Source organism: Bombus impatiens, unplaced genomic scaffold (assembly GCF_000188095.3).
Source record: "Bombus impatiens unplaced genomic scaffold, BIMP_2.2 scf_0248, whole genome shotgun sequence".
NCBI lineage: Eukaryota > Metazoa > Arthropoda > Insecta > Hymenoptera > Apidae > Bombus > Bombus impatiens.
This window is the reverse complement of record NT_176667.1, coordinates 86,787-101,159: the sequence shown is the minus strand read 5'-3', so window position 1 is coordinate 101,159 and position 14,373 is coordinate 86,787. Positions and strand designations below refer to the sequence as shown.

At 40.6% G+C, this 14,373-nt stretch overlaps 1 protein-coding gene across 1 annotated transcript in view; it reads right to left on the bottom strand.

Moving 5' to 3' along the window:
• LOC100750116 (polypeptide N-acetylgalactosaminyltransferase 2) overlaps nt 1-14,046 on the bottom strand; it is a 202,493-nt gene extending 188,447 nt beyond the window's left edge. Inside the window, exon 1 of the mRNA XM_003488615.4 lies at nt 13,736-14,046. Within this exon, the coding sequence (XP_003488663.1) occupies nt 13,736-13,825 (90 nt within the window). The 5' untranslated portion in view covers nt 13,826-14,046. The remainder of the gene's footprint in view (nt 1-13,735) is intronic.
• Nucleotides 14,047-14,373: the final 327 nt, after the last annotated feature.

The following is a 14,373-nucleotide window of genomic DNA, read 5'->3' as shown; positions in this document are numbered from 1 at the left end:
GCCAGCCGGTGCACTCTGCTCTTTTGGACAGAGCACGAAGGCACACAATTCCGTGCAATTCTCGCTCGTGTTACCCGGGTCAATTACGTCGAAACCTTACCGCACACAATACCACTCGGCGAAAGCTGTAGGCTGGAACACACCGTGGGACAAATTATGTCAGGTATCGGGTACATTAGGAAGGCATTGTCGTATGGCCGAACAACGTATCGAGTGTCCATGTAACTAGTTCATTGTTGGACCCGAGGCTCGAATAAATCTTGATAATTAACCTCGTCGAATCGCTTCCTCTCGAATATCGAACGATTTATGAACAATCTTGAGCTCTCCGCCGTATAATTGCGAAATTAGACAGCAATTCGCGGAATTCAACAAGCATCAACTACAGCGAGGTACTAGCAAGAGGTAAAGTAGGTATTTCGAAACGTCTGGAATATATCCTCCGAGATCGTTTGCGGAAAAGTCGACGCGAATCCGCTTTGGTCGTATACTTCGACGGAATAATCATCTTTTACGGAACCATTTCGTTCCGCTATCATACTCGTATGACGAGTAACAAGCCGGTTAAGGCAGCAGGTAAGAGTTTGTAAAAATCGCTGGCGCGGAATTACAGAAAATTCAGCGCAAATACCTCGCCGGGAGAAAGCTTACGGGCATTTCACGAACCGAAACGAGTCGCATACGACGAGGCGCGTAAACTGAACGGCGCGGCGGCTCGCGCAACGGGAAAAGGGAAGGTTTCACGTCAACCGCGCGCCAGTGAACTCTTCGAAATACAATTTCCAAACTAATGGAACTGCGGTGTTTTCCATCGCTATCCAGTTCGTCGAGCGAAAACGCCGTCCATTGTCTTTCGTCTGAAAACCGAAAACTCGGAACGCCGCGAGGCGGCCGGCATTTGCATTCATTAATTACAGGGCTGAACATTTAAAGCCAGTCAAGTTAGATTTGGCTAGATTTTCAGCCGGGTCTCCTCGAACGGTTCTGCTCACAGTCGAACATAATTATGGATGCGAAAGTCGAAGACTCGAGGTTCGAAACGCACACTCTTGTTCGTAAATATTGAGACACCTTACGCTTTCAATTATTATAATTTAAAACTTCAACTATCAAGGAAACCGTTGATCGGCTAAGATTTTGCACTTGCGCAAGATAACGATGCAAGAATTCGTAAGAATAATTTCTATTAGTTACAACAGTAAGAGGAACATACGAGTAATGTACTAAGGATCATACACGTAAGGCATCTACAATTCCCTATAACGTATCAGTAACCTAAATCACATTAAAAGAATTTTGTATGGAACAGATAAAAAAAAAGTGAAAAAAGTTCACCTATGTTACGTAGATAAGAAAAACAAAGAGTTGGATTATATTAGGTTATCCGAAGTTTCTTCCATTTCATAAAGTAACAATAGATGAACAACAATTTCTGCTTTATATTATTTTACTGAATTAGGTATGATCCATTTCGTTCTATTTCTATTATTATATTCGTGCATAATTCAATAAACTGATATAAAACAAAAAATATTGTGCGTCTATCATCTCCTTATAAGACGAAAGAAACTTTTCCAACAACCTAACACATACACGATACAAACATACTCTATTAACTAACATGTCTTACAAACTGCGATGTGTTTCGTACAGCTATCGGCACAGGAATGCCAATAAAAACGAAAAACTAGCGGCTCTCTGCTACCGCTAATTGTCTCGAATAACTGTAATGTTCGTACAAGTATAATCTCAAAGCTTCTAACAGCCTAAAATCTTAAACAGTTTTTTAATCATATTCGGTATGTATACATATGTGCATACGTATATAGGAGAGGAAAGGAAAATGACGAGGGTCCTCCAATTGATTCGGTCGAAAGTCTCCCCTCGGGGTTGTCGCAACGTTGACGAGAAACAGGAAAGAAAAAAGGATGGGTCGCCGTCTTCCGAGCCTTGGAGGCTCTGATACAGCTCTGTATGGTTGCGTGAGTAACGATTCGCAAAACGAAAGAGCTGATTAACCGAATTACCGAATTCACGCGGATATTAGCGAATAAAGGAAAGCGGATGAAAACGCGAAATTATATTTCCTTGGGTGGTGTTCCCTTTTTCTCGCAGGTTCGTTTGCCGCGCTTCAGAAAAATGTTCGCCACGACCCACGTTAATTATATTTAATTAAACCCTCTTCATGCGTGATCGAACAAGAGCAGCATTTCAGGATCTCTTTTTTTCTCTAGTTCTTTTCTTTTTCTTTCTTTTTTTTTTCATTTTTTTCATGCAGAGAAAAGAACGATTTCGTTATAGTTGAAGCCGAATTCACGAGAGAACCGTTACACGTCGCTGGACAATTCCACGGGGGCGAATTAACGAGTGCCAGCTGATTCATACGTAGCCACGGAAGAATTAACGCTATTAACGAACGCCGCCGGCAGTCACGGCAGATGGTGAGGCCATGGCTAGAAAAGTACGATTAAACTGTGCGCCGTCGTGCACGCTGCCACCTTAATTAGTCCAGATTTTCCTTGGACTACGAAGAATACCGAAACCGCCCCGACCTTTCCTCTGTCCGACGACCTAATAAAATCCACGGCACGTTCATCCTCTTTCCGCGTAAGACTCTCCACACCGGGAACCAAGTTTTATTTTGCGGATCTGCTGAATTCGTCGAACCAATGAAAAGCGTAGATGAATCTTTGTCGTTGGCAGAACTTGCACACAGGTTAATGTTCTCTCGTAGATAGCGAGTGAGAACCGTAGCTTCTATTTAAATCTGTCGTGAATCATACAGTAGAATCCCTGCAATGACGATAGTAATAATATTCTGGTTAAAACCGTGCATTATTTCTAATGTGAATTTCAACCTGTCACGAACCACGGTAATCAACTCCGTTATAAATCGAGAAATACAGGAAAGTGATGATGTTACAAACGCTATTTTTTAGACTTATCTTGGAATTTATGTAATGAAATTAAAAAATTACCCGAAAGTAGATTTGACGAGGCTAGTTTCTGAGAGGTTCATGTAACGAAATATTGATCAAAAAAGTGATATAAGGATGAGCATCTCTTATCCGTTAAAGAAATTCGACGAAGCTCAAAGGCTTTTCGTCTCATTTTGCACCGTCAGTCCAGGCGGACGAATCTATCAGATGCACTGTAAATGGAACAAAGGTCAAGTACCCCGGTGTTCCGGTTCTTTCTGGTGGCCGCGTCGCAGTGAAACACGCGAGACTGATAATTGGCACCGATCTTACAGCCATGCAAATCACACGGGACTAATCCGTCTGGGAAACTGGATCAAACGTCGTGTTCTAGCACTGGTGGAACGCTATCTTATAATCAGAAAACGCTATGACCTGCCATGGAATCACAGAGAAACGGAACCGGTACTCATCGAGCGAAAAATAATTTAATTTTCACGAGATGACACGTTTCCTGCTGAGGAATAGGAGAAGCTCGTTGAGTATTTTTCTTCGTTTTTATGCGGCGCCTTTGCCTTCCGTTTCCACGCGTAATCCTTTGCGAAAAAACGAGCAGCGAGTATAAAGAGCAAAGGCGCGAAACGGGGATCCGCGAACCCAATTTCCGTAACGTCGTGAGCAAACCCGTTAAAAAACAACTCGACGACGGGCTCTATTCATCGGCGACGTTCCTGTCTGCACTGTTATTGAACCTTCGAACGAATCGCCAAAATTTCCGCTTGCGCGGCTTTATATCGCGGTTTATCGTTTGCCGGCGCGAGTCATGGCGCACTTTGCACGTTTTGTAACTATGAAATTATAAATAAAATCTCGCGGAGAAATAAATGAAATACAGACTACTCGATGATATCAGGGGATAATAATTTACCAACTACATAATAATATTAGCGAATTGACAAGTTACGAAAGGCTATAAGACTTCTCTTTCAATTTTCGCCGAATAGAATAATCAGATTATTAGTAATTTAGGAACTATCATAAAGGCAACTATTATAGATGCAAGAAAGTAAAACTTCACTAATAATACTTGTTTAAAATTGCGTAAGAAAGCTACAAGTAAGATGCAATTAAAGAAGACAAAGGAAACAACAAGACGTGGGATTTTTAATTTTCTATCATCTGTATAAGTAGCACGAAATAGTTAAAAAGGGAAATAATCCGATAAATTCGAAAATATAAGACTTTTGAAAATAGCTACGAACAATAAAGTTGTTGTATCGCTTCAAATTTAAGAGGTCTACGTACATCTTTGTGAAAGAACAAGACAAAGACCAAAGCTCCAACAAATCAACGCAGAATTTCTAATTACCGGGAAAACTAATCAGCCATTCGTTTCAGATATCGAGAGGGGTCGCCAATGAACTAACGCGTGATCTCTGAGCCGGAGCATGTTAAAATCGGCCGCGTGCCGGCAGATTCTACGCGGAAAATCCTATTTCGACGGCGCGGCGATTCCCGATGAACGAACGCGAGCAATTTCATCAGGCTCGTGTCTCGGCTGGATACGCGTATACGTGTCGGCCGTAGCGCGTTAGTCCGACATTGTTCAGGCAGAAATGCACAGCTTCGTGTAAACACACGTGCGATGTATGCACACGCGTCTACAGGCCAGCTATTACTTATTACCAAGCCAGGTCAAGATATTAATCACAGTTATCCTTGGGAAGTCAGCGCGCCGTGTCTGAACGTTTTGCATAAAGCGAAACGAAACACACCGGAACGGATGTTTAAGGAAGGTGAAATGGAAACAGGAATTCGTTCAGCTTTAGAGAATTATGCGCGTTTATCGCGAATGTAGGAGAAAATTGGACTCGGAGAAAGTTTTGCTGGAACACGAATGAAATTTTTTTTTTCAGTCGTTCTAATTTCTCGTACGAGTCACTGTTTTAAATAAACAGGCGTATGAAAATATTCGAATAGTCGCAGAAACTTTTTACGAATATATTACGTATGTCATATGAAACATAAAAGTTTTATAGGCGTATAAATTTTCCATGTTAAATGTCCTTGTAAGTTGAATAATATTCAACAACGCTTTGTAAATTTTCTTGTTCTTATAAGTAGATTAAATACCATCAATAAAATACGTGAATATTCCAACGACGCGGTATGTGACATCTGTTTAACGTCGTGTTTCAACTATTTTAGAGTTCAAAGATGATCGTTGTCGGAGATAAAAAGCATTCATCCTAGACACATTACGCTTCATCTCGCGGTCGTACATATCTCCGGGAGCATTCTCCCGGCAGTAGATGTACTTGCGAGCACGCGGAAATTAAAGCGCGTAAAAACGTGTACGGGCGTGGAGAGGTGAAAAAGCGGCTCATGGTTCATTTGCGACGACGAGGAGATGAGTTGACGTGCGACATTACAGTCTCGTAACCGCATTGTAATTCCAACAATTCACGTCGCGATTGCAACCCGGCTCGTTATATTATTCCGTCTCCGGAAAGATTCTGCTGCTTTTGGGATTGTTATCGTGTAAATTGCGTCCTGCGCACCAGTAAAACCCACGAAAATAACCCACTATGCGTCGAATGTAGTTTGTCAATCGTCAGCAAATTTCCTTGGCAGATAAAAATTCGCTGTTGAAACTTGCGACGCGGACGATCGTGTGGAACAAATAGTTGGATACTGACAGAATATTCTCGCCAGGGTAAAAGGTATCGTATCGCGCGAGACGCGGCGCTGAACTGAAAGGGCAAGTCGAGGGCCGATAGAAGGAACGCTAAGTAAAAGCAAGAGGCTGCGCGCTACATGCATATGCAAATTCGCGTGACGTCGAGGATAACCGTCTTGGTTTCCTCCTGGCCGGGGGACCCGGATCGAGACCATAGTCGTCGATTAAATATTTACACGGAACGGTCGACCAAGTACATAAGTACCAGCCCAGAGCGCGATCGAGATTAATTTTGAACGTGTTTGCCAAGACCGAGACAAGCTGGCAAATAAACCGATTAACTGTTTATCGAAACTTAGCTTTTCATGGGGGCTAATGCAGCCGGAAGACTATTAATGGTTTGAAAGGGACGAAACCGTTCATATACTCGGAAGCTCCAAGTTTCCCCCCAAATAGTGACAAACTGGAGGAGTAACTAATCGATACTGAAACGGCGTTCGAGCAAACTATCATTGGTAATGTTAGAGGCGGCTTTGTCGTTAATAAGCTACGTTATTAACAAGCGCGACGAAATTAATATTCTCTTTCTTAACGTTTTCTTTAGCAGAACAAATTCTATCCGTGTGGTGCGAACAACTATCGATAAATCGACAGGTGTTTTCGGTAGCGATCCAATCTAGTGACAAACTGGTCATTAGAAAATTCACAAGGCAAATCGATGCCGGATTTACAGCGACCGCTCGTTTCGTAGCGAACGGATGGTAACAATCCGCGCAGAAAGCGAATTTAAACGGGCTCTGTCGCATCGGTTACAAATAATACAGAGACCGGCTACGGTTGCGCCGTAGACAAACGCGTTCAGTGGCAATTACACGTAACCAATTATGCGCGCTGCGTTCCGGTTATTTAACACGACTCATGCACACGCCTGGCGAACCCTATTGCGTTTAATTGCATCGCATCTTCGAAACTGTATCGTGTTTGCACCGACCGCTTTTAGGCGAAACGAATTTATACGCGAATCGAGCGAAACGAATTTCCAGCGAAGTGAAATGTTCGAAACTCTGACTTTACCGTGCAACTTTCAGCTTCTAGAAATTGAATCGAAACTCGACGCTCTTTCACAAACCCCATTGTTACTCGAATTCATAAATAGAGCGGACCGGCAACTAAAAAACAGAAACGAGACGCGTACCAAACAAAGAAACCAATCATTATCTTCTGCTCTATGAAAAGCTTCTCTGAGATCTACGAACCAGCTAATTAATAGACACGATCGGAAACGTGGTTTATTTTCCTTGTTTCTCTTCGCTTTTTTTCTCTTCTTTTTTCTTTTTCTGCCACATAAAACAGACATGAACGTCGTTTCATGGAACATGAATAGCTGACATATTCGACGACGTACATTCTATGACTATACACGCACGCCACAGCCACACGCGTGCGTGGGCGACCGATCACGATAGAACAGGGTCACCAAAATGTAGAACTGGTCTTCCAACGATCAACCCTATTTTCCAGATTCTGAGTGCATGCATATACGCTCCCTTTGATGTAATTCGACACCTACAGGCAGAGCGCGCTAAACTGTGTGCGCACAGGCATGCTGATGAATTTGCGTTGCTTTCTAATGGCTTCACCGATTAATGAACAACGGCGAAATGCGTGCTAGCGAGCAGCAAGCGCCAGGTGAGCACGCGTGTTAACGTGTGTGCGACGAATCAGCAAATTGCTTTTCGAAATTTCGAGGTAATGTATATAGCTTGCAAATGGATATTACATAGACGAAACCAAGCTACAATACGATATTTGGAACATTTGGTAAAGAAAGTGGAGTATGATCCATGGAAAGTGTTGGCAAAATTTTGTACCTGTTATATTTCCTTCTTTTCTATTATGTTACATAAGGAGAAGGCTTTTAGACACGAAACAGCTATTTTAATTCCCTTTTTCATTTTTAGTTGGCACAGATATACAGGCTGCTTAACCACAAATCCGTTACTGTCCCCCGCGCGCTTCAACTCCTTTACTATATTTTTTTAAATTAAGCTTTAAATGACTTATATTTGTATAACATTTTTTACTTGTTTATACTCATAGAGTAAACTGACAGAATCTGTTAAATCCTGGGATATCTTGTATGTGTGACGCGTATCTCATTCGTTCTGTTACTTTAAATCCTATGTTTTATACTGCTGTATTTGTTTCACCCGACCCTATTACCCTTCGCAATACTCTGTTATCGATAAATATAGAGCAAGTCTAGCAGAAGTTTTAAAAACGCGTCTAGACGAGTGGCTAAATTAGAATAGCGGATGTAAGCGCGACTTTTCTGAAGGGAGAAGTGTATTTTTAAAACGAGTGGAAAGGATGCTGAGAGTTTTTAAATAGAAAGCAACGTAGAAGCATTGGAGTTTCGAAGTTTCGAAGGAGTATAGCCCGTATTGCATTCGATCGAAAGTACAAGCTTTTTTTTAAAAAAGATTTTTATTACTCCTGATCCTAGAACGAGTGAAAGATTTTAAGACCGAAAGTTTCCTTTGAAAAATCCGCTTTACCGCATATTGCATTCTCGTTGGATAGATAATATTGAAAGCCAATTGCTCGCTTTTGCGTCCAATAAAGGGTATTCTTTAAAAAGAAATACTTACAATCGTCCGATAACACGGGTTAGATGGAATCGATGGACGGAAATTAAAGTCCAGAACGGGCCGATAAAAACGATACACGGCCAACGGAACGGGACAACCGCGTCCATTATTCAACCTTTTTCATGCGCTTTTATATCTGCATAACTCTCTAGTCTCCGTCTTCCTATTGTCCATCTATTAAAACGTTAATAAACGCTGCAAAAGACCTTTTAGAAACGATCAAATTTCGATGAATCATAAACGTACTTAACTTTATAAATCTTACATAAAACGGCTGATATGGATTTCAATCTCGATAAAAAGGATCTAACGTTAATGCGTATCGTACAAGGAAAATATATTCAAGAAAATACATACGAAATACATACTGTGAGACACGATTTCGTTGCAAAGTTTCGGAGAAAATTCCACACGATTTACGCCAAAGGGAATAAACATCACATAGTCGGACCATTTGCTAACAACACGTACTTCGCACGCGTTACGTTCTCTACCGCCTTCTACGCGTCGTTTTTCATTTTATTCTAATTTTTATCGATGATTTTGTCAAAAGGAAATTTTAACCAGCCGTCGATGCCACGTGCACCATCAAAGAATCGGTTGTTTTACGAGACGTTCGACGCGTAACGTCGATATCTCGTAAAGAGTTTTGCCATGTCGCCGTTCCTTCGGGTATTTGTCCGAATATCGGTGACTTCTTCTTAACAACTTCACAGCTCGCTACGTAGCGTAATTATAATTCAATGGTTTATCGTAATCGATGAATAAATTAGACGAAAGATCGTGAATATTGAAATTTGGTGATTGTCGAGTTTAATGGCCGAATCGTTCTTTATGAAATTAAAGACGAAGACAAAAGAATGGAATGGAGATTTTTGAAAGGTAACGGAGAAAGGAAAATGGTTTTCGCGGATCTACGAGGCTTGTGTCCCGAATGCTCGATGATGCAATCATCGTAACTCGACAGAGACGCGCGGAAACGTTTCTATCGTGGCTTTCGAGTTTAATGGCCGAATCGTTTCCTGCAGGATCGCGCGATTAGTCCGCTCCATTAGAGCGTCAGCGATTAACGCTGCGCTGCCGACGATAGAAAATCGTGGTCGAACGGTAGGAATCGTTCTTCGCATGGATCCGGATCGACGACGTAGTTTTCCACGCCCGGGGAAAAAAAACGCAGTCACGCGGCAGCTTTTTCAGCCTCGTCGTAAAAGTGGATCAACCGCGATTTCGTTAATCGCTTACACATCGTCAATGGAGACCGATCAGATTTTAGAGATTTTACAACAACCGGACTTAATGTCGTTTCTAATAGAAAAATTCAATTATTTCTATTACTACGATTAACAGTGTGTCGATTAAAGCTCTATAATTCACGCAACTAATAATTCCAACGTCAAATCAAAACGAGCTCGCATTGGCTACGAATTCAAATACGAATTTCACGTTCCAATTTTAACAGTAATATCGCTGCGACCGGATCGCTCACATTTTATCGAACCATTGACCGTTACATTATTTCGAATAATAATAAGAATCTTACTTTGAAACAAGGATACTGGAATAACCGGTCGTTTAAAATTTTATTCGAACGAATGATCATCTCTCGCCGTTTTAAGGAATGTTTTACCCTATCAATGGTTAATTACTTCCTATAGATATTTCTGGAAACGAAAGCCGAGTCATTTGTCCTAACGATAACGACTCGTTAAAATGAAAAAGCTATCTGTCGAAGGATGAGAAAATTATCTTGCGTTACATGTTTCCGCTAACGACAGTCGTTGTTTCAGAAACAAACAACGTTCGACGAATTGTTCGTGACTGGTGAATCAAAAAACCGTCTCGATAACGGTCACCATAATTTGGAACTTCTCCGAAACTGTCGGGATTGCTTTCACTTTGCTGCCCAACGCGTAACGGATCGCCCATTACGTTCGTTTCTCATTGCTAACGGTAGATTTTTCGATCGTTCGAAATCTGGATCGAGATGACAACGCGACACGACGAATGGATACGAGAAGGTTGAAAAGTGAAATTACGCAGAAAGAGGAAACGAAGAGTCGATACGATACTCGAGAGTGGAGGAGAGTTAATTTTTTATGCATTGCTCCGACGCAATTGTACTTTCCTTTCTTTTTTACCTTTTTCTTCCGTGAAATTGCATGACCTGAATTTCGATCAAGAGGAAAAAAACAAATAGCGTTTATTGAAAAAATAATCGGAAATCTCACGACACAGATGTAGATGAATTTGGATTTATATGGACGATAGTTTAATAACGTGGCGATATTTTATCAGAAGAAAGAACGTTAATACATCTACGGTGCAGTCGCAACGCACCGCATTCCAGGTCGAACGAAACCAGAAAATTACAGGACTATAAATCAGAAAATGTTGCGGTACATGAAATGCCGTTCGTCGATACACGAGACCGTTTTAATATTGCACTCAAAAATATGATTACGATTATTGACCTCCTTCCTTTCATTTTGTTTCGATAATAAAAATGAAAGAGTACAAAATAACCGAGGAATAAATAGTTTGAAATAAAAGATCAAATAATACTTCGGCGTTCCTCGCTGTCGATCTTTCCTAAATGGTTAAAGCAAAGGTCGTTGAAGCACGAATCACGGAAAAATTCGGTGAACATCCGCGTTAATTTCACGAGATATTGCACGCAAATAACTTGGGCACAACAAATTCCAAAATTTTTCATGTACCAAACGCATCCTATTATGAAATATTCGAGTCGATCAAAATTTTCATTCAAATTTGTTCGTAAAAATGAATTTGCATCAGCTTCCAATCTGTCCGGAGCTATAATTAAAACAGCTATAAAATGTAAAAATTACATTTCTACTAACGTATCTTCCATTTTCTTTCGTTATTACGATTCAAATAATTAACTTTTAAACACCATGACAGACATACGTGGCGTTACGCGAGTCAAAAATAAGTTCGCGCAAGGTTTCTGTGCTTTATTCACCAGTTGCTTGCAAGTTGAATACACTACTACCGGGGACGCGTGCACGTGCCACGCTCGCTGGGTCCATTCACGAGGCCGTAAACACATCAGTCAATCTTTCAAGCCTGGAGTCGCACTAATGCATACAGGGTAAACGGTCTTTACAAGAGCTAATGCAAATTTTCCGATACCGTCTCGTTGAATTGCGTTCTCGAAGATCTATGTGTGTACGTATGATATACAAACATACGTATTTAAAAGCTTTTCTATGAAAATACAAAGGTTTAAAATACAGGAAATTTTCCAGCAAACTTCGTTCTATCAATGTGGAAATTAAGAATTTGTAATTACGAAGGGAAAATTTGAAACAGAAATTTATTATGCGCCAAATTTGAAATGCAAAATAAATTTAAACAGTATTAAGGTTTTATAGTGCTAACACCCTTTTAAAATGCACGGAAGAAACAAATTTGCCACGTTGTTTGACGTGACGTATAAAATTTTTTCTATAGCAATGCACGAGCTATAATTTGCCACGTTTCTTTTCAAGTATCGCACCTAATGGTTCGCGGAAATCGTCGGCTCGTGAAGCAAGGCTTCGCGATTTATTCAACGCGTAAGATAAATATCTGTTACCAGAGCGGCTGAATAACATCGAGAATCACTTTCACTCTCTTTTCCGCGACTCGCACGGGTTACTCGCTGCATTGCCTCTAATTAACGTGTTTACGAGAAGGAGTAATAAGAACAGGCTGGGAGCGAGTTACAAAATCGTGGAAAATCGTGGTTTTCGAATGATGAATATGCCTTGATGTAGGAAAGCAATTTAAAGTGCAGTAGACAGAAGTTAATTTTCGTCCCTAAAAGAGAAATTACAGGAGTTTCAGGATCAAAGGATACTAAACTTTCTGTCATTTGTAATTAATATCACGTTGAGTTTCTTTGATATTATCCTATTACGAGTTTGAGAGATCTTGTTAACAATAGAAATTCATAATAATATGTAATATACATAAATTAATTACTATGGTCGTAACTATTACGCTGTAACATCGCTGTACGAAAAAATTAATCGAAAATAAAGAATAAAAAGTTTTTTAAATAAGGCTCCGTTTTTAAGAAGTCAATTTTAAAAATGTATCAAGTACGTATGTAATCAACTGGGATATTGATACGCTGAACAGCTCCTACTATTAAGAAATTGGAATTGGTAGGTAACAAAATCCAACGTTAATCATACTTAGAACTATAAATATGAATAGAAAGAAAGAAGAAACAAGCTAGAGTACAATTTTACAATAGTACAATTGTAAAATAGTACAATTTACGGAACATTCTGTATATACTAAATACATGTATGCATACAATATCAAATAAAGTATGTCATGAAACGTAAACATGTGTATATATTTATTTTGTATGTTGATTACATACATAATCACACATAAAATTTGCGAATGTGAATGTTAAATTGCAAAACATAACGGCGTATGTTCGAATCGGCAAGATCCCACAACAGACCATTGGTATTGTTTCTAAAGCCGTACGAACGATTGTATGTTACTAATAAAGGCGTAACAAGCGGCAGAATCCGGCTGCAAACGCCGTCGTTACTTGCCGCGTATTAACCATTTGCCATACTTCTCGTTACATTCCCCGAGAACTCTAATTCCCAACCTCCGCATGACACATAAACGGGTCACATGATAATCGTTCCAGATTCAAATGCAAGATCGATTCAAATGACACCACGAAAGATAACTTTCGTATTATATCACGAAGAAAATTGAGACAACGTTACGAATGCTCACATCTTCTACATTCAACGTTCTACGTTTCACGGCTCGACGAACACGACGACAAAGCATTTGGACGGAGGATCGTATTTTCGTCGTCGCAGAATCGCTTCCGATTCCATTATTAAAACATCGCGATCCACCGCGCGAAAATAAAAAGATATTATGAAACAGAGTTCAACATCTCATAAATATAGTATATACAGTGACTACAAAAAGTATTTGTACATATTACTGTTTTTCAATGAAGCGTTTATCAGTATCCATATTACTTTTTCATAACATTAATTTTATGTAGTCATATCAAAGTACTACCAAATGATACGAATCTTAATATAACCTTGGGCTTAACATGCATAAATGCTATAATAAATATAATAGTATACAAACTGAACATATTATTACATACTATTACTAAACTGCAGCGTTTAAACATAAATAATAATATACATAGACATAAACGTAAACATAAACATTGTTAGGCTGTGAACTATGCGAATTTCTGATATTCGATGTTTGTAAATAACAGAGCCTCCCTCGAGTAATGTCACGACTTCTTTTTTTGATACATCGCAAATCACAGAAATTCGAGCAGCGTGTGCTTACAATGAAAGGGGAGCGTGGCTTTCGCGTGGGGCTGCGCTCCGATCGTCGAACGTCGCGCACATGGCGGCCAAGATCACGCAACCGGAATTACGCTCATGACAAAAGACAATTCATTGACATACCTTGGTATCTCGCGACGTGTGGTAGTAATAAACAAAGGCGAACATCCACGCGCATGACAGCAGCAACACAATTTTCACATTTCGCCGCATCTCTGGTCGTGTATCTTGTTCAATCTCGCCCCTCGTCCTCGTCTACGGTCGGTGATCTCGTACCACCTCGTATGTCCACGTTTCACGCGCGGTGTTTCGTTCGGAAAAAACGGACCACGCACACCCGCCGCCGAGTACGCACCGCAACACCGTGGACAAACACCACTAACGCGAACGAACCGGCAGCCGAAGCCATACTGTCCGGCTTCGACGAGAACGGCGGCTATGCGGTCACTGCGAACGCGCCGAAGCTTCCCAATCCCCACGCCAGGCGGCGCCTCAAGCGCAGTTTGTAGGCTATGACGCCCACTGGCCTCCTTAGCGCGAAATTTCGAATCTCACAGTATGGCCCGCCTAATTCTTACATCGGTTTCATGCTGACCTCTCTATGCAACGCGATGCAACTGTTCACGGATCTTTTCGTATATACTGATTCACGAAAGTATTCCAATATTTATAAATATCTATCACGAACATATTATGTGTATTATAGGAAATACCTTGAGCAATATTATAGAGCACTGCTACATGATTATATTAATAAAGTA